This window comes from Zingiber officinale, chromosome 1A (genome assembly GCF_018446385.1).
Source record: "Zingiber officinale cultivar Zhangliang chromosome 1A, Zo_v1.1, whole genome shotgun sequence".
NCBI classification, from domain to species: Eukaryota; Viridiplantae; Streptophyta; class Magnoliopsida; order Zingiberales; family Zingiberaceae; genus Zingiber; species Zingiber officinale.
In genome coordinates, this window is record NC_055987.1 from 189,834,393 (window position 1) to 189,859,527 (window position 25,135).

Here is a 25,135-nt window from a genome sequence, read left to right on the forward strand (position 1 = left end):
TTATATTGACATGAAACTAGTTCATATGTGTTTGTCTACCTTTTTTGATTATATTCATATCCTCAAACGTCAATTTGACTTAATATATTGAGAGCAATGATTTTTTGAATACGAATATGTTCAATTCATATTCAAAAAATTATTGTTCTGAATATATTGGGTCAAATTGATGTTTGAGGGTATGAATATAATTAAGAGACTAACTGTACACATATGATTTAATTTCATATCAATCCGATTTCGTTTGATCCATCAGTCAGTTTTGAGCAAAATCAGTTGATGAAAGAAATGATCTCAGATTTACATGAAACTAGTTTTTATATATTTGTTTACCTCTCCTGATTATATTCACGTCTTCAAATATCAATTTAACATAATATACTGAGAGCAATAATTTTTTGAATATGAATTAATTTTTTAAAATATATTTGTGTTAAAAAAATAGCGCTGCTCTCAACATATTGATTCAAATTGATATTTGAGGGCATGAATATAATCCAGAGATGTAGCCGAATACAAAGGAATTAGTTTCGTATCAATTCTAGATCATTTTGTTTATCATATGATTTTATTTAAAATTAATTTGATAAAAAAAATAAGTCAGTCAATTGATTTATTTAAAATTTTAATATTTTGATATAGAAAAAAAATTTTATTGATAAAAATAAAATGGAAAATGAATAGATGATTTAATAATTTTAAAATTATTTTAGGTCATTTAATAATTTTAAAAATTTACATCGCAGTCAGAGTTAGTAAAATGCTGATTAAATACAAGTAAAAACTTAGGTTCGCTTTTTACGTGCGCCTTGGGAAATCGCTGTAGAATATATTGGTCGAAGCAGTCAGCCAACAGGCCGTCACCGAAGGGCATGGCTGAAAGGGGCAAAAAGCGGCCGCTTCCTCTCGAAGAATTCGATCCGACGAAAGCACCGGCGTAGCTTTCCCCTTCGTTTCTCCCTCAAATCATTATATTCAAACTTTGATTCTAGTGTTTTCATTGATTCTGAATTGGACGACGACCACAGGCAGAGGCAGGCTAGGTTTCCAAAGGGCAAGAAGGCGAAACGTGTGGCCGCCGACCGAATCCTCGATGGGAACGGCGGGGACGAGAGCTGGATGGCCCCCGATCTCGCTTCCAAGAAGCGTGCCAAGCTCCGGAATAAGATGCGAGAGGACGAGGTCCTGGGTGATCAGGTGGACGGCTTTTCCGGCGAAGTGCAGTACGCGGTAATGGTACCTTTTCTTGTCATTTGACTCACTGATAGTTTGAAGAGGGAAGAAAAACAAATAGTTGTCATGCATTCTTCTCTTTTCGTATCGTTTGTGGTGGTAGTAACTTAAAATGTTTGGCGGTCTTTTCTGCAGTCTTGTGGATTCGGTATTGATGCGAAGAATTAGTTTCTCACTTCAGTTTATTGAAAAAAGAAATTGTGTTTCTTTGGCATAAATAAAGCACAAATTTTAAAGGAAAGTAGCTTTCGGTTGCTAGGATCATTCAACTCGGAGGCAGGTGGAATTTTAAGCGATGCTATTGGAGAGAATACTCGAGGATTCATACAAGGAGGTTGTGTATGGTCAAGGGACATATAACTGGCTTCAACTTATCCTGTTGTGTGTTGCTAAGTTTGTAAATAATTTGGGATAGCCAAGATAATTGGTTGTGTTAAAAATAAAGTAGAAGAGTTGTGTTTTTCTTTTGGATTTCTAATATAAATGTAAGACAATGATGGGAATTATATCCTTTATAAGTTGATTAAATACAAAATGTTTATGTGCATTCTCTAACAATGATTTTCCTGTATTCTCAACTTTGTTAGCAATTTAGGATTTTGGTTTAGATGGCTTATTCACAAAAATTGATTTGGTCTAAATCTTTTCCACCCTAGGAGATTGTACCTCATTTAGCAATTAACACCTACCTTTAAATAGGAAACTGTTATATGGCAGTATCATTATTAACTAAAAGGGTAGTCTGGTGCACAAAGCTTCCGTGGTCCTGGGGAAGGGTCGATTGTACACAACCTTACCGTGCTTTGCAAAAGACTGTTTCCAAGACTCAAACTCATGACCTCTAGGTTACACAGTAGCGACTTTACTGTTGCGCTAAGCTCCCCTTCTGCTTTTATCATAATTAACTATATAGATATAATCATTCAGAGGGTGTCAATAATCTATTTTGTTCTTGTGAGAAACATAAAACATCTCTGTTTATGTAGCTCAATATTAATTTTATCATGTTTACATATGCCATCTTCTTTGGCTGCCATTTAGTGTTTTCTAGTATCGTTTTAGCTCTGCATTATTCTATCTGTGTTGTTACAAAGGATTCTTATTATAGTAATGCTTTGCTACATAGATATATGAATGTTTCTGATATTTGCATGATTCATGATGTCTTGTTGTATAAAAAAAGTGTTTTTGAGCTGTCATGGCTGTATCTGTATATTCAAAAATTATGTTATAAGCAAGAAGTAAACTTTCATTGTTTGCCACCTGAAATGACCGGCACATATCATTCCAGCTAAAAGTCAAAACGCAAAACCCTTCACGTAACTATTCTTAACTCTGGAATACTAACTGTAGTGAGATTATTTTCATATAATAATTTAGAAGATCCTTGGTGCAACTTTGATTCATTTCCACTTGAATGGACCCATGTCTAAGTCATATCATTGCCTACTTAGTAGTACAACTTTGATTCATTTCCACTTGAATGGACCCGTGTCTAAGTCATATCATTGCCTACTTAGTAGTACAACTTTGATTCATTTCCACTTGAATGACCAGTGTTTGAGTCACACCATTACCTATTTGCTATTTGAGGATAACACCAATTCCATTCATTCTGTTTGGGATACGTTGTCAAGAGCCTCATGTATTGGTATGCCATTTTCATGGACCCTTCGGTGAAGATATTTCAGGTGACAAGTATTATATCAAAACCCACATATTTTTGTTATTTTTTTCCTATAACTCCCAACTAAAATCTATATATTGTTTGCCTGCTCTTATGCTCCTAGTGAGAATATGATATTTTGTTTCTGTTTTATCAATCAATTGTTGCCTAAAATATAATTTTTTATATTGCCTTTTTTAAGTTATGTTTTTTTTTTATCTTCTCATAATGATTCATTATATTCAGTCTTGTGTATTGTTTTGTTACTCCCTGGTATTATTCAGTACTGTTAATTAATTTCATATTTTCTAAATGTGATTATGTGGCAGGATAATACTAACTTTGAAGATGATGGTATTCAAATAGAACCATTCAATTTGAAGGAAGAGAGGGAGGAAGGCTATTTTGATGACAATGGAAATTTTGTTGAGTATGCTAAACAAAATGAAATCAAGGTGATGTTCCCCCACTGTTCTCTTCCTTCCTTTCCCTTACTTTTGCCTCTCCCCTCCTCAATTCCCCTTTTTATCTGAAATATATTCTGTTATTTTGAGATGTTAGCTTGATGTTTGTTTGTGGTTGATTTAGGATGCATGGCTTGATAGTTTTGAAGTTGATGCCAAGTTGGCAGGAAAGTTTAAGCCAAAAGAATCTGCAGAGGAGGCATATGATGATTTGTCTTCAGATGATTTCGGAAAAATAAAAAGGAGAATAGCAAATGCACTTCAACCTGGAGAAACAGTAAATTCTTTATTAGAATACTCTCATTTGGTGGTTTTATTTTACTGCATTTCAGTGTGATAAATAAGTTGTTGAGCTTGCTGATAGCTTGTCTTTCCAAGTCTTAACTTCATGTGTAACTGAACATGCTCATTCTTTTTTTGCATGCCGTTTGAACTCTATATGCTAAATTTGCACCCAAGGTTTGGTTGTCATTTTGAATTATCATTTTGTTAGGTAGGAAGTCCAGAATGAAACCTCTGTCAGATTTACCTATGTCAGTTGTTAATTAGAATTAATATATAATTTCTTACACCCTAGTGGCTTGTGCAATCTGGGATTTTCACTTGGTCTTACCTTTGGATTTAAAGTTACTTCTAGTTAAAGTCTCCTCCCATTTTATTTAAAGTTCTCTTTTGCTATATATTTCAGGAGATTTCTGCTATTCTCAATTGCTTTCCTTTTATAGCTGAGTTGTATTCTTCAATGCTTACCATCTTATAAGGTTTGGTGTTTCTAATTATCTTTTTATAGATCTCTTAAGTTGAATTAATATGCAGTAACAATATGCTCTATGCATTATTGGAGTGATTTCCTCTGATTAAACAATCTCTAGGTTATTCTTCTGAAGTCCTAAAGGTCATTGCTTAGCAAATGTTATATGTTGGCTCATTGGTTTAGTGGGCTTTGGGTGAGGTATTTGAATGTGGTTAGCTTGTCTCCGCTATACAATTAGGGGCAAATCATGTTGTCCACAACTCAGGTAGATTTATTAGTTAACACCTTCGAGATTCTTGTAGGAAACTAGATGTTTAACCTTTTCTTTAATGCAACAAGGTTGTAATATAAATGACATCATGAAGTATTTTGGTATCCTGTATTTTATTTTAATTTATACTTCATATGGCAGATAATTCAAGCTCTAAAAAGATTGAAAGGCTCTTCAACAGATAAGAAAGCAAAAATGTTGGAGACCACAAAACAGATATTTGATCAACTCACTGAAGATGCCATGAAACTCATGGAGAATGGAGAATATAGTTGAGTACAAAAATTATATCCTCTTCTGGTGTATAGATCAGCTCAAGAGTAGTTGCAGTTTTGTAGCATTGCTTGTGCTGGTTCATTTCTGATTACTTAGCTTGTTGGCATGCATAGTATGTTGATCTGCATAGTGAAATGTCAGCTAGTCATTTGCTATGTCTGATAAGTATTGACATGGTGCATGTTGTTACTCTTTTGATATCATAGATTTTGACTTTTTCTGACCCATTTGAATGGATATGACAGTCCTATAGTTAGATTTTCGCTGGCTAATATGGGACCAAACAAGATGTTGTGACCTTTTGACATGAAAGGATTATTTTTGTTTGTATTGGGTCAATAAATGTTATTAATATATTAGATAAATAGTTAACCACTTAGACAGCTTAAGATTATTGCTTCTGTTTTCTTTTGAGAGTTTCTTGTCAGGAAGTCTCTATATTTAATTGATAGTCATATGCCATGCCAGGTATATCAATATTAATCTAATTTGTTTCTTTGTATTTTTACTAGATGTTTACTATGAAGATCAGGAGACTTTTGTTCGGGAGGCAGGTTAGTGTGCTACTTATCAATATTCAAATCTTCCTGCAGTCTAACCTTGCATATGCATTTTGATATTTCTGATACCATATCAATACATTCTTAAGATCTCTGTCCTCTGTCTTCCTAGATGTGTATTTTCCATTCAAGACAACTAAAAAGAACTTTGTTTCACAAATATATATGGTCTCCAGTTGCAATGCAAATATTTCTTATTACTTTTTGCAGAAGGATATGAGCGTATAGTTTGTGCAAAGGAAGACAGATCAAATAACACAAAACATTCTGAACCAACTGGCGGGGAAGATATATTTTCTGATAATGTTCAGTCCGGGGAGAATGTGTCTTCTATATGGGACATTCATCCTGGAACTTCATCTGTCACAGACTCTGTCCAGCAAGCATCCCCAGATGATGATAAGTTTGACATGTTTGGGGATGATGATGACACTACAAATGTGAATCCACCAGTTCGAAGTGCGGTCAGCTCTTCTTCAGATTTTCTTCAAGATAATCAACCTACATCAGCAACCTTTGGTTTTTCCCAAGACTTGGACTCTGGAGGTTCTTCTCTTTATTCTTTTGATTGAAATGAATCAAAAGAGTTCTGTGTCTTTTTTAGCTAGCCAGGTTTCTGAATGTTCTGTGCAACTGATTCTTAATCTTCATCACCTTGCAGATGTCAATTGTGGAGGGATTGAAAATGATTATGTATATGATGAATCATCAGGGTAAGGAGTCCGACCATTTTTCCACGAATCATGGAGTTTTTATTTCTCGATCTTCAATTTATATCATAATTATCACAAATTATGTTAACTGAGATCATTGAATTTTTACTGAGATCATTGCGTACTGAGATCACAAATTTTTATTTCTTCCCCGGGACCCGGGCTGCCCTTTTTATTTATGGTTATCTTGTTTTTTTTTTCTCCAGCTTTTATTATATGTATACAGTAATAGATAATATACTTTTATATAATTAAATAATGCAAATGTATAAACTGATCCTACTCTCTCTCTCCTCCAGATCTCACTCTTCTCCTTGCTTCCTTTTATATTTCCTTCTCTCTCAATCCAATCACTTTCTTTTCCCCCACTTCTACTCTTTCCTCTACTTCCTGGTTTTCTGGTTGAACTGGAATTATTGTTATAATTCTTATTTTCAAATTAACTTATTAACTTTTTTTTGGCTTATTCTCTCTGTCATGATAAACTAGATCTTCCCTTGTTAACTAAAACCTAAACTTTAGACAACTGCTGCTACTTTACGAATTCTTCACCAAAGTCATTTTTTGCTAACAATTGTGGTCAAATGTCTACTATCTTCAACACATTTGTTTATCTATTTATTATCTTTCCTGCTCGTTGTTGTCCTGTTTATGATTTTTCACACAAATGACTTTTTGTCTTGAAGTCTCAGACATGCTAGGCTATAGGTTATGTTAATCTTTAAGATTCATGCTTGAAATAGATTAAACTTTGGTTAATGGAAAGAGGTTGAAGTTGCTTTTCAATCTCATTTATTTTGGTTGATATAAAAAATATCAGTTAGTAGACCATGTATTAAGCATTTGTTCTCCACTTCCCAATTCTGTGACTGATTATATTGGTCATGATTGAGAGTTGAGAATATCATAACTTTATTTAATCTCCATTAACTTGATTTTAGCTTGCCCAGTTTTGTTCTCAACTTTCTAATTCTGTGATTGATTATACATGGTTGAGAATATTTTGATGACCATAGTTAGTCTCCTTTTTTTGTCTTTGGATTCCCTTATCATTATCTTCATTAGTTCATTCATCTAATATTCACCTTCGCCATTTTGATATCTTTGTTACTTTGACGGTGGAAAACTTTCCTCTATTTACTTTATAAAAATGGGTGCTATTTTTTATCCACCCAAATAGGGCGGAAAGCAATTCCCTCCTCCCAACTCCCAACTCGCTGTGACCCAACTGAGTCCGCACGAGGTGGCGACCTCGTGACCGACGTCCTTGCATGAGGAGGTGACCTCACAGTCGGCGGCCCTGCGCGAGGAGGCAACCTCATGCAGCTGTGGCCGACGGCGCCGCAAGCGAGTGGTCGCTGTGGCTTGCGGCCTCGCAAGTGGGACGTGGCCGCGGCCTGCGGCCTTGTGAGCTTGAGGTCGCTGGTGGCGCCGCTAGAGAGATGTCGCTGCAGCCTGCGGCCTCACGAGCACGACATCGCCGCAGCTTGTGGCCTCTTGATCGTGTGGTCAGTTCTAGCCAAGTTTGTGATTTGGTCCTCCTTCGTTTTTATTTATTTATTTCCCTTCCCTTTTCCTTTTCCTTTCCCTTTCCCTTTCCCTTGATTCTTTTCTTTTCTCTTTACTTTCTCTTACCTTTCCCTATGGATTTATTTCCACCATCAATTCTTTTCTTTTCCCTTTCCATCTTAGACTAATGTGACCTTGTTGTTCCAGTATGCATATACTTTGGTGCGAATCATGTTTTACAATTTTTAATTTGCTTGTTTCCTCGTAGTTACTACTATATGCATTTTTTTTATGAGAATCATGTTTACACATTTGAGTTTGCTTGTTTCCTTGCAGTTACTACTACAGTAGCAGCTTGGGCTATTATTATGACCCAACCTCAGGAATGTACTGTTCTGCTACAACAGGAACATGGTAATTTTGCATCTTTCATGTGACGTAGTGAATCATTCTGGTCTTCTGACATAGATGAGTGTCTGCTGATAGTGTTAGCTGCATCCAAGAATGAACCTGTGATAAAAATTGTGTTGATTATTTAATAAACTGCTCCTCTATTCATCCAGTCTATGGTGCAATGATTTGATTGCATAAATTGCAATATCACAAACCAGCACGTTATTCAAATCAGTGTCATTAATTTAATTCCAGACATACAAAAAAAACTTATACAATATGAATGCGAGCTACTGGAAAATAACAAAGATTTTATTCAAGAATGAAAACATAATTTGGTTTCAAAAGTTTTGGGCAATGGTTAGAAGGCACCAATACTTATTTTTTCCAACAAACAGCTGGTTGGATTCCTCTTTTTTCTTCCAAATCCCTAACTGTCACAATGTGATAGAGCATAGAGGTATTTATTTGTGCTCAAGTATGGATTAGTTTCCCCAAATAGGAATTGAGGACGAGATCTTTTCTCTACTAGTGTTTTCTTTATGTTCTTTGGTTTAGTTATATTTTTGGAACAAAAAATGCTTTTATATATACAAATCTTGTCAGTGGATCACCCATTTAGTTAGTTGTAGACCTCTTGTCTGCAAATATCTCTGTTAAGGATTGGAGTAAGCATCTGAATCTTTGGCGGTTGCAAAGATGGATCGTATCTGAATCATTTGTTATTGATTTAGTTAAAATTCATATCTAATTTGACTTTTGTCTGAAGCTCCATTTCATATCCTATTCATATATGGGGAACTGGACAAGGGGAACCGGTAGGATACATGACTGATACTAGGTGACACAATTAGATATGAATACTTGGAACACAAATACCAAGACTGGTCTTGAAGAAATCTAGTTTGATGCCAGGAGGTGGGCAAAGTCATTAGATCTGCGAGGGACTGTTGGTGGAGAGGCTAGTCAAGTCGTACTACATGGGTTGAGATCAATAAATGCTGGCACCAAATAGAGGGAGGCTTCAGAGTACGCTGAGAACTCCTTTGCACATTGGTTGGATTTCAGCTGTGGTTGATTCTCACATTGCAGGAGGAAAGCGACATCACATGTAGCACAAGGGTGGTGGCATTACCAGGATCTTCTCCATTTTTTCAGAGAAGGAAGAGGAGAGGTGCAATACTAGTTGGAAGAGTGGAGGAGCAGGGGATCCTGCACTTACCAGCTCCTCCACTTACCAGCCGAGTGCAGGATCCCCTGCTGCTCCACTTACCAACTCTAGAGGAGCAGTTGCCATGCGATGGTGATGGGAGGCAGAAGACTGTCTGTCTGCTCGTTATGTAGGTGGGAGATGTGGCACTGCGAGGTGAGAGAAACCATGTTCTAGAGGAGGGCAATTGTTTGCAGTTGGTGTTATTGTGAAGATGAATTTGTGGTGCTACTAGGGGTGAGATGTGGCACTGCCAGATGGTTTTTGTTCTTTCAAGGGGGTTTTCTTCATCCTTGTTCTGATCCTAGATGGTGTACTCTCTACTTCACCACCAAAGATTAGTCTAGCTTAGCAGTTAATAACTTTTTACTATTTTTAAAATTTTTATTTTGTTTTATCACTTTCTTGTTTATTACATTTTGACTGCTCACCTTATTCAGGTACACATACGACGAGCAAAGTGGTGCATACACAGAGATACAGAGCTCGACAACAGGAGCTGAAGATTCCCATCCCTAGATCAATCAAAAGGGTGTAAACCCAAGCCCTGCTCACAGGAACTTAAATGGTGGTAAATCCACTAGAACATCTAGAGCGTGAACAAAGGAAAAGATGCTTACATCATCTCACCTTTTTTTAGTCATTATTTGTTCTAAATCAAAGCGATAATTACATCATGTATCTACCCCAATATTAACCATGTAGAGCAGTAGTTAGTGTGACTTTGGGGATTATGAGCATGTATCATTTCCTTTCATCACACTTTGGTTTGCATTAGTAGGTATCACGGTGTTGAATATGTACTGCTGATCTTTTTGTCTTCATGTGTATTATCAAGCAATCATGTGAAAGAAACTTTGTTCCTGATCTTGGTATTCTTAGGTTGAATCTTCACTGCAGAAGTGACACAGCATCCTCGTTTGTGTCCCATTCACTGCCATTGGCAAAATGTATCTAGGAACTAGTATCATAAATGACAAACGTGTGTTAAGGTTGCTGCATACTTTCCAGAGAAAAAGATGTATAATGTTTTACCTTTTGCCTCGTGCTGCTCTCTATCTGCGTGCACAGTAGCACATAGAAAAACAACCACAGCAGACAAACGGCACTACCATTCTTGCACTACTTGAATACTTGTTCAATTATTGCTGGAATTGTATTGAAAAAAAAAAAAATCTAACTGTTATAAAGCTGTAATCATATGCTGCAAATTGGATGGTTTTCAGGAGACACAGGACAGAGGAGAGGGCCCACGTGATTGGTCTCCTGTAATGTGGAGATCGCATAGATTTCAATTTTCACGGATCTGTCAGTACTATAATATTTAGTCTGGAAATTTTAAAAAGACCCATCTGTAGTGAGATAATTATGCATATCTTTAATGCCTTTTACAGTACAACTGTGATATTGTATTTTAAAAATTAATATTACTATGAAACTCATTTTCAAAAATTATTATTATATTTTTGAAGTACAATACTATTGTTGTGTTAATTTTTAAAAATCAACACCATATTCATATTAATTTTTAAAATATAATATTATAATGGTATTAGTTTTTTGAAAATCTAATACCATAATAGTATTATCCTTTGAATGTAATACTACAACGATAGACCGAAAGAGTAAAATGGAAAATAAATACATCTTTGAAAGATCTAAAAGTTAAATGTATTTTCTGAAAATTTCACAAATTTGAATGCACTGTGAGGTCATTTGTTGCATTTAGTATGTTTAATTACTACGCAATATCTAATGGAGTCAATTACTTGTTTACAGAGGAATTTAGTTTCTTAGTGTGTTTCCACATTACGAAGATGGCTCAAACACTCTACTTGAATCTTAGCTGTAGAAAGTTTTAACTCGAGGTGAAAACTCTAGAAGGTTCTCGGTTGGGGTGAGGTGACCTATTGACCTAGCTGGGTCGAGCCGAGTCTAGATATGTACTGTTCAAACTTATTTAATAAAGTAATCGAATTAAGCCAAACCGAGTCTAAAATAAATCAAGTCATTGAAATGATTATTTAAATTTGACTTAATTTCTTTTTTGAGTTTGAACTTAGTTTAAATTTGATTTATTTAGATGTTATTGAACTTTCAATTCTAGATTTATTTTATTGTTTTGAATTTTTACTTTTGAAGTTTGTTTAGTTTTAAGTTTGATAATATAAACTTATTTATTTATTTTGAAATGTTCTTAATATGTTGATAAGAGTTTTATTAAAGAACATGTGATTCATGAATATTGTTAATAAATATTATTTTAAAATATTATTCACGAATATTATTTATAATATTAATGAATTGATGATATATATTTTCAACCTTATTCATTCAGTTTAATAAATTATTCAAATTTATTCATTTAATTGATCTACTCATCAAATATAAATGAACTCTTTATCAAGATGAACATTAAACCTAACCCATCTTATATATATGCATATGGTCTTCCCTTTTAGACATCAAAATTTATATATATATATATATATATATATATATATATATATATATATATATAAGGGAAGATCATATGATTTTATTCAAAATCGGTGAAGGCGGTGAGCTGAGACATGACTTTGCTATTGACTCGACAAAGACTGCGCTATCCTGCAACACAAGGAGTGTTAGTGCTGGGCCAAGGAGGGGTCTCCGGCATTACCACTCCGATACTCAAGTCAGTGAGTAGTGAACTGTAGCGAATAACGCGTGCAAATAAAAAACATTGCATACTTCTGCTTGTAAATGGAGACCCCTTTTACAGTGTACCTGTTGCATTATGCACGCATTTCAAAGTATTAACACGTTTTCCAAAGTCTTCCTAAGAAATGATAGGATATAAAGTGCCTTTGATACCTTTCCTCAAATGAGCTCGCAAATCACTGTGAGTTGACAGACTAGAAGATTCTAAAGGACGATTTGCCAATAGAATATTCTTTGTCCTTTCCAATACAAACTTTCAAAAAAGTACGATATGACATGTATGTGGGTCCCGCTGTAGGCCGATGGCCTCCACTCTGATACGATATCGCGAGCTCGACCGTACAGAGTGAAGCTATTGACCTGTTCTTCACTTGGCTTTCCTGTTGTCGAAGAGGCACATTGTGTCCGATCAGACCTAAGGTTCAATTTACAAGGACGGTGGGTCGGGTAACTTAGTATTTGACTCTTAACTTCAGTTGTAAGTTACGGAGGATGACCTTTTGGACAATCTGGTTAGCCTTTCATGTTTGACCTGCTCTAAAAGCCCGCTCGGCCAACCTTGCCTGCTCCGCAGTCCGCAGTCTCGTGGTCCATCCGACTCTGCGATTTTGACCGTTTAACTTTAACCTCCACATCAGTCGGTCTTCACTGCTTTAACCCACTTTTTTTTAGAGAGGGCATCTTTATCATCGTATCACAAACCTTCTCCTCAAGTCTAGTCGAAAGAGACTATGAGTCTGGCTGAATGGATAATTAGTATTTTTTGCAACTATCTTTCCCAATCGGGCGCTTTGCTATCGGAGTCGCCGCTCGGCTTGAACCATTAATGCCCTTGTAGCTCCTAAGGAAGTTGATTTCTTCATGGTCGGGAGACTCTGAGGTTGACGCTTTTAGAGTTGAATGTGGACAACACTTAGTTGTTTATTAGCTCTTTTTTGATCTCTTTTTTGAGAGGGCCTCCCATACTTATAGTGTCTTTTAATTGCTTTTGATGTCATCCTAATTTTTTGGAACTAGCTCAAATCCTTTGTCATTAATGCAAAGCATGCTGAGCATGCTTTTTAATTATGTGTTTGCTAATCATTTCCATTACTCATTGGATACCACGTGTCACACTTTCATGCTGTTGAATGTCTGATGTCAAAGAGACTGTTAGGATTTGATGCGACAACTACCTTTTTGAATTAGGATGACTCAGATCAAGTCTTGTTTTTCTAAACCCTTGATCGGATGGCTTTGGATAATCAACGACGGGGTTTTTAAACCCTCTGATCTCATTGGCAAAGCATCGCTTTCTTCCTTGCCTTTGTCTTCATCTTCGTCTACTTCTTTGCTCTTTGGTTCTCGTCACTGGCGATTCTCGTCTAGTAAGTTCCTTCTCCTTTTCACTTTCGATCTTCATCTTTCCTATGGCCAATTCTCCTTCTCCTCCTCCGACTATCCTTGGACTGTGGTACACCTCCACTTCCTCTGATTTTAATGGCGATGAAGTGGATCAAATGACCATGTCATCCATATCCCTCTTGATCACAAGCTTGCCATCCTGTCTGCCTACAATCACCCCCAAACCCCTCCTGAAGGGTTTCTAACTTTTTTCAAAGATCAATTTTACACCGACCTCCATTTTTCCATCCATCCTTTCTTTATTGAAGTTTGTAAATATTTCTATATTTCATTATAGCAACTAGTGCCTAACTCATTTAGGCTACTGTGTAGAGTAGTGATACTATTTCTCTTATATAGGATTTCTCTTAATCCTCGTATTTTTCATTATTTTTATTACCCTAAGCAATCTGAACCGAGAGGCTTCCTCTTCCAAGCTCGGGTCGACGCTATGTACTTTGATACGATGCCCTCCTCTAACAAGGACTGGAGGTCCCACTACTTCTTCGTCCATCTTTCCAGTTGGGCTGACTTCCCGACCGGCTGGCAGATGCAACTACCCTTCCATGAGCTGGGAAAATAATATCGGTGGGAGCTGACCTACCTCCAAGCCACGGTGCAACTAGCCAGCCTGAAATACCACATACACAAGCTACTATTGGAGGGCATTTTGTATATGTTTGGAATGAGTCCCATCCGTGCCTGGTTGTCCTACACTTTTGGTGAGAGGCTTTTCCTTCCCTTATTTTTAGATCTAACTGATTTTTCTCCTCTTTTGTAGCTAAAGTGATGCTTAAGACTTTACTCAGCGACTCCACTAAGTTAACCAATGAAGAGCTAGAAGCTCGTGGAGTTACCGAATTGAAGAACCATGGGCTATTGCTAGTCGGGACTTCTGAAGTGCAGACTGGCGAAGGAGAAGTGAGCCGAGTAGCGGGAGTGATGCTGTAACGACCCACCTTCTACTGGCTAGGCTGTAAGGCCGGACCATCACATTATGCTGTGCTAAGCTATATCCATGACCATTACTAAGTCTAGGTGCGGAAAACTGTACCAATTTAAAACTTTGCCAAGCTAATACAAATTCTTGGTCCTACATGTGTTGAAGGATGCAATTTAAGGTATACATGACGTATCCTACATCCCTTATGGTCAAGGAACTGAATTACAAGGTCTCGGGGTCAAACCCAGCTTCCCAATCGATCCAGATTGAACTCGATCGATTGCAAGCTGTTAGATCGATTCATGGATCGATTCAGATTGCTACTGTGCTCGGGATAATATTCTAGATCGATCGACTGATCGATCCAGACTGGCTAATCGATCCAGTGATCGATTCCAGAGCTCTCTGTTCGCGGGAGCGATTTCCCGATCGATCGAACGATCGATCCCTGAACTCTCTGTTTGCGACAAAATACGACTGGATTGATCGGTTGATCGATCCAGAAGCTTACTGTTCGCGGAACCAGGCTCCCAATCGATCCGCTGATCGATTGAGGGCCCCCAATCGATCAGCTGATCGATTGGGGTTTCTGATTTCGCAGCAAACCTCTGATTTCAGCACTGTTTCGTGCCAAACTCACCTACAAGAGTTCTATAATAGCTAGAAACATACCAATACTACATAACTAAGAGTATGAGCATAAGTACTAACAATCTAAGCAAGTCGTTCACGATTCAAGGCATGGAAATAACTAGTAATGCGGAAAATAACATTATATACAACTAAAGTTTTGGTTTGCTTATTTCTCCAAGATCTTTATTCCAGGTTCCTTCCACACACATCTTCATCGCATTGCCCTCCAGCCTCCGCTAATCCATCTTTCCTTTACCTTTATCTGCAGTATAAAGAAAGAGTATCTGTAAGTTTTACGCTTAGTAAGAAATCATCTATCTCACAAAACATGCATACGATGTAATTTATGCTTTTAAAACATGCTATTTGAAATATATGCTGAACAGGTGAGAGCATGGCATAGTATCATACAACATGGAAACCAAAACTAATCATAGAACTATCACATGTATCAATAATGAAAACTACACTGATACCAAAAAGCTGAGCTAGGCTAATGCTAGACAAATGCTGAAGCTATACTGAATTCACATAACTATCTTGTGAGAGTTCGAAAACTATATATATAATAGATGAAAATACTAATCATGCTGCTGATGGGCCCCGCAACTGTACTTTCTATGCGTGCATCCCTAACTAAACCCGGGGTTACAAATTCCGAATCTAGTAGAGTTTACTAGGTTGGCTGAACCTAGGGACGACTGTGGGAGCCCAACCCAATGGATATCTAATCCTGTACAGTGCCACTGATAAAATAAAATACTGATTATAGCTGAATTTTGCTGTTCTTGCTATTTCTAGGTTATCTGAACACAGAGCTAGGTTATTTGAACCTAGAGGCGACTATGGGGGCCCACCCATTGGACCGTAGTCCCATATAAGCTGTACTAAAGCTAAACATACTGAATGAATGCTTCTATTGCATTTAGCTAAGCTAGTAAAATGCTTAAGTTACATTTTAACCGTGCTAATAATTTAATCGAACACTTGGTATGCACTAATTCGCATCCTTTGTGTCGAAAATCTACATATTACTAAACTGAAGCATAAAAATTCATACGGAAGCTACTTATACTGCAGGTGAGGGGTTTCTTACCTCTTGCGCTAGTTTTCTTACGAATCTAGTCGCTAGTTTTCCGGTGGAGACGATCTTCTCGACGATCTCCTTGCGTCTACGTGTTCCTCTCGCGGAGAGGAGCGTCCTTGCGCCTTTGACGTTGCCGGAAGATACTCCTATGGCCCTAGGGATGGAACCCTAGGCGTGCTTGTGGTTGGCGCCGAGAGAAGAAGAGGAGAAGGGGTTGGCGTGTAAGGGTTTAGGAGAGGAAAAGTTACGAATAAAATAAATAACTCCTCTCTCAATTTCCTATTTATATTAAGGAATTAATTCACCCAACTCTAACTTAAATAAATTGCTTCCCTTTCCTTTTAGCACGGCCCTGCTGGGTTCTCCTGGTTACTAGAGTTCACCATAAGTCGTAGGACCCAATAGGTCTTGGGTTCAATTACCGCGTAGGCTATTTTACGGTTCTATTTGTTTTTGCTACTTCCGCTACTCTAAAAATTCCGTAAAAATATCCTAAAATTCCAAAAAAATCATAGGATATTTCTAATAATTATTTTGAGAATTTTTGGGCATTACAATCCCCCATACCTTATAAAAAGTTCGTCCTCGAACTTAGAATAACTCTGGGTACTTCTGCCTCATACTAGCTTCTGTCTCCCAAGTTGCCTCTTCTGCTGTGTGATTTTCCCAAATGACTTTTACTAATGGTACCTCCTTGTTCCGTAATTTATTAATTGCTCGGTCTATTATATGAATAGGCCAACTATCATAGCCGAGGTCTTCGCGGACTGGTACCGACTGGGGCTCAATCACCTGGGTGGCATCTGGGATATGCTTCTTCAGCATAGAGACATGAAATACATTATGGATGGCTGACATCTCCTGTGGTAGCTCTAGCTCATATGCTACCTTGCCAACTCTTCTAGTGATAAGGTATGGTCCCACATATCTGGGACTTAGTTTGCCCTTTTTCCCAAAACGCATTACTCCCTTCATGGGAGCCACTCTGAGGAATACTGAATCCCCAACTGAAAACTCTAAGGGTCTGCACCGTGTATCAGCATAGCTTTTCTGGCGGCTCTGAGCTGTCTCTATCCTCTGGTGGATCTACTGTATAGCTACTGTGATATCTGCTACTAGATCTGTCTGAAGTTCTAGTTCCTTCTGTTCACCACTCTCATACCAGCAGATTGGAGATCTACACCTCCGCCCATAGAGAGCCTCGTAAGGTGCCATGCCGATAGTGGCCTGATAGCTATTGTTGTATGCAAATTCCGCTAAACTCAGATATTTGCACCAACTACCCTTGAAGTCTAGGGCACATGCTCGGAGCATATCTTCGAGTACCTGATTTACTCGCTCCGTCTGACCATCTGTCTGAGGATGGAAAGCTATGCTGAATTTTAACTTAGTGCCCAATGCTGACTGTACACACTCCCAGAAGTGTGATGTAAATCTACTGTCTCTGTCTGAGATGATAGTCCGTGGAACTCTATGCAGTCTGACGATCTCCTTGAGATACAACTGAGCTAGCTGCTCCATGGGGTAGGATATCCTGATAGCTAAGAAGTGGGCTGATTTAGTTAACCTGTCAACTATTACCCAGATGGTATCAAAACCATTCATGGTTCTGGGTAATCCCACTATGAAATCCATGGAAATATCTTCCCACTTCCATTCTGGGATCTGGATAGGCTGCAGAACTCCTCCTGGTCTCTGATATTCTGCCTTGACTCTCTGGCAAGTCAGACAGGTGCTAACGTATCTAGCGATGTCTCTCTTCATCCCAGGCCACCAAAAATGTTTCCTTAGGTCCTGGTACATTTTGGTGGAACCAGGATGCATCGCATAGGGAGTCCTGTGAGCCTCATCTAAAGTCTTTCTTCGTAGTTCCTCCTGATCTGGAACATAAAGTCTGTCACTAAAGTACAATACCCCACTATTGGACATTCTGAACTCTCCACTTTCTGATTCTGCTATTCCTTGCTTGATTTTCTAAATTTCAGGGTCATGTTCCTGAGTTGTCTGAATGTCACCAAGCAGGTTAGGTGCTAATGTCATAGTAGAGAGTTGTCCCACTATAAGTTCGAGACCAAAATCTGTGATCTCCTTCTGTAGGGGCGGTGACATGGCTGCTAAGGATAGTAAGGTAGCATCGGACTTTCTGCTAAGTGCGTCTGCCACCTTATTGGCTTTTCCTGGGTGGTAGAGGATGTCTATATTGTAGTCCTTGACCAGCTCTAGCCATCTACGCTGTCGTATATTCAGATTCTTCTGAGTGAAGAAGTACTTCAGACTCTGGTGATCTGTATACACTCTGCACCGAGCTCCATACAAGTAATGTCTCCAAATTTTGAGAGCGAACACGACTGCTGCAAGCTCAAGATCATGAGTAGGATAATTCCTCTCATAGTCCTTGAGTTGTCTGGAGGCATAGGCGATCACCTTACCATCTTGCATCAGTACTGCTCCTAGTCCCAATTTAGAGGCGTCACTATAAATATCAAAGCTGTCTGTGTTTTCAGGTAGAGCCAGAATAGGTGCACTGTTCAATCTCCTCTTTAGCTCACTGAAGTTGTTCTCGCAGTTCTCTGTCCACTGAAATTTTCTGTTCTTCCTTGTGAGAGCTGTCAGTGGGGAGGCTATCCTGGAGAAATCCTCTACAAACTTTCTGTAATAACCTGCTAGTCCCAGAAAGCTTCTAATTTCACTGGCATTCTTAGATCTTTTCCAGTTACTCACAGCTTCTATTTTACTGGGGTCTACCATGATACCATCCTTTGAGATGATGTGACCCAGGAAGGACACCTGATCTAACCAAAATTCACATTTCGTGAACTTGGCGTATAACTGGTTCTGCTGAAGGGTCTGCAATACTATTCTCAGGTGCTCTACATGTTCTTCCTGAGTTCCTGAATAAATAAGAATGTCATCGATAAACACAATAACAAATCTATCTAGGTATTCCCTGAATACCCTGTTCATGAGGTCCATGAAAGTAGCTGGAGCATTTGTCACGCCAAAGGGCATGACTATGAACTCATAATGTCCGTATCTAGTCCTGAATGCTGTCTTGGGTATATCCCCTTCTTTAACTTTCACCTGATGATAACCTGATTTGAGGTCTATCTTAGAGAACACTGCTGCTCCCTTTAGCTGATCGAACAGGTCATCTATTTTGGGAAGAGGATACCTGTTCTTAATCGTGACCTGGTTTAATGCCCGGTAGTCTATGCACAGGCGCATGCTCCTGTCCTTCTTCTTCACGAACAATACAGGTGCTCCCCATGGTGAGTGACTAGGACGTATAAAGCCCTTGTCAAGTAGCTCCTGTAGTTGCTCATGAAGTTCCTTCAGTTCTGCTGGAGCCATGCGGTAAGGTGCTTTGGAGATAGGATTCGTACCGGGAATGAGTTCTATCTCAAATTCAATCTCCCTGTCTGGTGCTAGGCCTGGTAACTCTTCAGGGAAGACCACCGGGTAGTCGCATACAACTCGGACCTCTGCTAGCTGTTGGTCCTTGTTCTGACTGGTATTGACTACATGTGCTAGGAATCCCGTACATCCTGAATCCATTAATCTCTTTGCTTTTAGAGCTGAGAGGAACTTCCTGACCTTTCTCTTTGGTTCTCCGATGTACTCGAACTGTACTTCTACTTCAGGTTGGAATACGACTTTCTATTTACGGCACTCGATAGAGGTACCGTATCTGATCAGGAAGTCCATTCCAAAAATGACATCATAATCAGTCATATCTAGCACTATCAGATCACAAAAGAGTTCTCTGTCTGCTATAATGACTGGCACTGCTCTGAGCCAGTGCATGGATGCCATAATTTCTCCTGAAGGTAGCGTCGTCAGAAACTGACTACTGAGTACCTCTGGGGGTATCGCTAACTTTTCGAAAAACATCCTGGATACATAAGAATGGGTTGCCCCAGTATCGAACAAGACAGTTGTACTTTGCTGTAAAATACTAATCTGACCTGTAACAACTGTCGAGGCATTTGCTACGTCCTCTTTGGTGAGTGAGTAAATCCTCGCATTGGTCGTAGCTGGAGGGGCCTCTAATATTCCCTGGCTGATGTGTGGACCATCTAGAACGGCCTGCATCTTATGTAGCTATGCTGGCTGGCCTCCGTACTGAATCAGCTGTGGTTGAGGAAGAATTGTCTTGTTTGGGCACTGCTTAGCCATATGCCCTTCCTGTCCACATTCAAAGCATCCTCGTGTACCCTTGCGACAAACTCCAGGGTGGAATTTCCCACAAGTAGCACATTTGGGATAACTAGGCTGTTTACTAGCTGGTCCTCCTTTCGGGTAACTCCCTGGTTTGCGCTTACTGCTGGAGTTCCCTTTCCAGTTAGAGCTGTGGCCCTGTTGTTTCTGAGTACCTAAATCTCCTTGCCCTTTGGACTCTGAGAGGACTTGCTTCTGCTGTTTGATATTGTTCTGGTAGTGCTCGGTGGTCAGAGCACTGCTGACTAGTTCTTCGGTGGTTTGCGGCCTATGAACGCCGCCAGCCACGTTCATTGCTATTTCCGGCCTCAGCATCTTGAGCATCAACCGGACTCGTTCTTTTTCTGTGCTGACTAGCTCGGGGTATAGACGAGCCAGTCTATTGAATTTCTTCACGGTTTCCTCCACTGATAGGTTGCCCTGACGAAACTCAGTGAACTCGTCGTAGTGGCGGTTTGTGACCCGCATGTGAAAGAACTCCTCGAAGAATTCTTTCTCGAAGTCAACCCACGTCATCTGGTTCACTGGGCGCTTCGCTCTAATTCTCTCCCACCACATACGTGCATCTCCTGTCAAGCAGAAGGAGGCACATTTCACCTTCTCATGTTCTGGCCAGTCCAGAAGCTCCATCATACTTTCTAGTGTTTTGAACCAGGCTTGAGCATCCCATGGTTCACTAGTGCCTGAGAAGTTCTCGGGCTTGACTCTCTGCCACTGGATCAAATAGGCTTCTCTCTTTGCCTCTGCTGCCGGGGCTACTGGTGCTATAGGCTGGACTGGGGGAACCTCTATAATTACTGGGGTTGCTATGTTCGGTTCCGGGGTGACAGTGGGAGTATTCTGCTGATTAGCCTTTAAGGTGGCTATCTCTTGTTGCTGTTCGGCTAGCTGCTTCTGTAACTGAGCCACTACCACCGTAAGGTCTGGGGGAGGCACTGAACTGCCTGCCTCATGCTGGGGCTCAGTAGCTGGGGCCCTTCTAGCTGGGCGTCCTCGTGTCATCTCTAAAGGAACAAAGGACATACATAACTAAAGCATCATGTTTACATAGCTAATACTATCATGTTAGTTACTATCACAGATAAGCATACTTTAGTTATCTACAAACATGAAAGCAATAAACATAACAAAGTGAGAGGTATTCTTACTTGAAAGCTGCAGGTTCAATGCTGATGTGTGTGTAGGAAGTATAGAATTTTCTGCTCTGATACCACTCTGTAACGACCCGCCTTCTACTGGCTAGGCTGTAAGGCCGGACCGTCACATTATGCTGTGCTAAGCTATATCCATGACCATTACTAAGTCTAGGTACGGAAAACTGTACCAATTTAAAACTTTACCAAGCTAATACAAATTCTTGGTCCTACATGTGTTGAAGGATGCAATCTAAGGTATACATGACGTATCCTACATCCCTTATGGTCAAGGAACTGAATTACAAGGTCTCGGGGTCAAACCCAGCTTCCCAATCGATCCAGATTGAACTTGATCGATTGCAAGCCATTGGATCGATTCATGGATCGATTCAGATTGCTACTGTGCTCGGGATAATATTCTGGATCGATCGTCTGATCGATCCAGACTGGATAATCGATCCAGTGATCGATTCCAGAGCTCTCTGTTCGCGGGAGCGATTTCCCGATCAATCGAACGATCGATCCCTGAACTCTCTGTTTGCGACAGAATATGACTGGATCGATCGGCTGATCGATCCAGAAGCTTACTGTTCGCGGAACCAGGCTCCCAATCGATCCGCTGATCGATTGAGGGCCCCCAATCGATCAGCTGATCGATTGGGGTTTCTGATTTCACAGCAAACCTCTGATTTCAGCACTGTTTCGTGCCAAACTCACCTACAAGAGTTCTATAATAGCTGGAAACATACCAATACTACATAACTAAGAGTATGAGCATAAGTACTAACAATCTAAGCAAGTCGTTCACGATTCAAGGCATGGAAATAACTAGTAATGCGGAAAATAACATTATATAAAACTAAAGTCTTGGTTTGCTGATTTCTCCAAGATCTTTATTCCAGGTTCCTTCCACACACATCTTCATCTCATTGACCTCCAGCCTCCGCTAGTCCATCTTTCCCTTACCTTTATCTGCAGTATAAGGAAAGAGTATCTGTAAGTTTTACGCTTAGTAAGAAACCATCTATCTCACAAAACATGCATATGATGTAATTTATGCTTTTAAAACATGCTATTTGAAATATATGCTGAACAGGTGAGAGCATGACATAGTATCATACAACATGGAAACCAAAACTAATCATAGAACTATCACATGTATCAATAATGAAAACTACACTGATACCAAAAAGCTGAGCTAGGCTAATGCTAGACAAATGCTGAAGCTATACTGAATTCACATAACTATCTTGTCAGAGTTTGAAAACTATATATATATAATAGATGAAAATACTAATCATGCTGCTGATGGGCCCCGCAACTGTATTTTCTGTGCGCGCATCCCTAACTAAACCCGGGGTTGCAAATTCCGAATCTAGTAGAGTTTACTAGGTTAGCTGAACCTAGGGACGACTGTGGGAGCCCAACCCAATGGATATCTAATCCTGTACAGTTCCACTGGTAAAATAAAATACTGATTATAGCTGAATTTTGCTATTCTTGCTATTTCTAGGTTATCTGAGCATAGAGCTAGGTTATCTGAACCTAGAGGCGACTATGGGGGCCCACCCATTGGACCGTAGTCCCATATAAGCTGTACTAAAGCTAAACATACTGAATGAATGCTTCTATTGCATTTAGCTAAGCTAGTAAAATGCTTAAGTTACATTTTAACCGTGCTAATAATTTAATCGAACACTTGGTATGTACTAATTCGCATCCTTTGTGTCGAAAATCTACATACTACTAAACTGAAGCATAAAAATTCATACGGAAGCTACTTATACTGCAGGTGAGGGGTTTCTTACCTCTTGCGCTAGTTTTCTTACGAATCTAGTCGCTAGTTTTCCGGTGGAGACGATCTTCTCGACGATCTCCTTGCGTCTACGTGTTCCTCTCGCGGAGAGGAGCGTCCTTGCGCCTTTGACGTTGCCGGAAGATACTCCTATGGCCCTAGGGATGGAACGCTAGGCGTGCTTGTGGTTGGCGCCGAGAGAAGAAGAGGAGAAGGGGTCGGCGTGTAAGGGTTTAGGAGAGGAAAAGTTACGAATAAAATAAATAACTCCTCTCTCAATTTCCTATTTATATTAAGGAATTAATTCACCCAACTCTAACTTAAATAAAATTGCTTCCCTTTCCTTTCAGCACGGCCCTGCTGGGTTCTCCTGGTTACTAGAGTTCACCATAAGTTGTAGGACCCAATAGGTCTCGGGTTCAATTCCCGCGTAGGCTATTTTATGGTTCTATTTGTTTTTGCTACTTCCGCTACTCTAAAAATTCCGTAAAAATATCCTAAACTTCCAGAAAAATCATAGGATATTTCTAATAATTATTTTGAGAATTTTCGGGCGTTATAGATGCCGCTGCCTGTTGGTTAGTCCTAGGAAAAATGTACCGGTTCCACTGTACAAAAATTTTTTGTACAAGTGTCGAACCTTTCCTTAAATAACCTATTGTGTTCTTTAGAAGTTAAATTAGGAATCGCAGACGGAACTTAACATCATTGATTCCAAATTTAACTTATCTGTTCTTAATGATTTATATTTGAATCGCAAGCGGAACTTAACACTATTGATTCAAATCTACCTAAGTTATTAATTCCATAAATATTAATTTCCAAAATTGGCTTCCAGGACTGCATTGTGAGGCACATGACCTTCTTGGATATGGGAGCAACCACCACCGCCTAGGCAAAGCCTTTTAAGGAAAGCTAATATTTATTTCCTTAAATAACTCTAGGTTAATAAAAAAGAACAATCGAATCACAAATTTGAAAAAGAAGAAAACACAAACTCGAAAAACTATTTCAAAAAACTAGATCTAATTGACTCTTGTATTTAGAATTCTTACAAAGAAAATAACTAGTATGATGCGGAAGAAAATTACTAGTTATACCTTCTCTTTGTAAGCTAATGACCTCGAGATCTTCTGCCGTATTCCTCGCCTCGCCTTGGACGTTGTGTGGGCGACGATCCTCCAAAATGAACACCACCCAAAAGAACTTCTCCTCTAATTCTAATATCCGGCCACCACCACCACCAAGGAGAAGAGAGCAAAGGGAAAGGGAGAAGGGAGAGGGTCGACCACCAAGAGGTCTCCAAGCAAGAGAATAAGAGTTGTATCTCATGAAGCCCCCTCACCCCTTCTTTTATATTACATGCCCAAGGCAAATAAAGAAAAACTTTTTACAAAAAATAAAATCATCCAAGAGTTGTTCCTTTTCCCTTTTAATTTTTCCTTTTCTTTCCTCCTGATTGAATCAATCACCAAATTTAATTTTGTGATGATTTTAAATAATTTAATATGGCCGGCCACTTGCTTGGGCACCAAGCAAGGTGGCCGACCACCTCATCAAGGGGAAAAAGGAATTTTATTTTTATAAAATTTTACAAGAAAACTCTTATAAAATTTTACAAGCTCTATTTCCTAAAGTAGGAGTTAAAAAAGGAAAGTTCTAAAAATTAAAACCATGTTTTAAAATTTAAAACTTCTCTTTCAAAATTTCCTTTTTTAACATGATGATAGAAAATTTTAATTTTAAAACTTATCTTCCTTTTTTTTCTTAAACCATGAGGATGGTTAAAAAAGGAAAGTTTTAAAACTTTTAAAACTCTCTGTTAAAACATGTGGCCTAAATCAAATAAGGAAAGTTTAAAAAAATTAAAATCTCTCTTTTAAAACTTATAGTTTTTTACAAAGAGAAGATTTTAAAAATTCAAAACACCCCTCCTATTTGAATTAATCTTGGCCGACCCCTACAAGCTTGGTCACCAAGCAATAGGGCCGGCCCCTATAAGAGGATGTGGCCGGCCATTGCTTGGTCACCAAGTAATGGTCCGACCCCCTTCTTAGACACCAAGAAGAGCCTTACATTTGGATGAATTTGAGGCTATAATGAGGCTACGACAGGGACCTAGAGGAGAAATTGGTTTTGGCCTTCCGATGAGCTTGAGTATCCCGTGCTCGCCCCGAACACACAACTC

General features: G+C 39.0%; 1 protein-coding gene across 2 annotated transcripts; it reads left to right on the forward strand.

Annotated features, from left to right (window-relative positions):
* The first annotated feature begins 806 nt into the window (after nucleotides 1-806).
* On the forward strand, nucleotides 807-9,913 carry LOC122038818 (CD2 antigen cytoplasmic tail-binding protein 2 homolog). Of its 2 annotated transcripts, none has more exons than XM_042598760.1 (10): nucleotides 807-937; nucleotides 1,029-1,236; nucleotides 3,229-3,354; nucleotides 3,488-3,640; nucleotides 4,530-4,659; nucleotides 5,177-5,218; nucleotides 5,435-5,770; nucleotides 5,886-5,937; nucleotides 7,783-7,860; nucleotides 9,490-9,913. In XM_042598760.1, exons 1-10 carry the CDS (start codon nucleotides 873-875, stop codon nucleotides 9,566-9,568), a joined length of 1,269 nt encoding a protein of 422 aa, XP_042454694.1. In that variant the 5' UTR covers nucleotides 807-872; the 3' UTR covers nucleotides 9,569-9,913. The 2 variants fall into 2 exon arrangements, with proteins under 2 accessions (XP_042454694.1, XP_042454695.1); XM_042598761.1 differs by having other exon boundaries at nucleotides 1,029-1,230.
* Nucleotides 9,914-25,135: the final 15,222 nt, after the last annotated feature.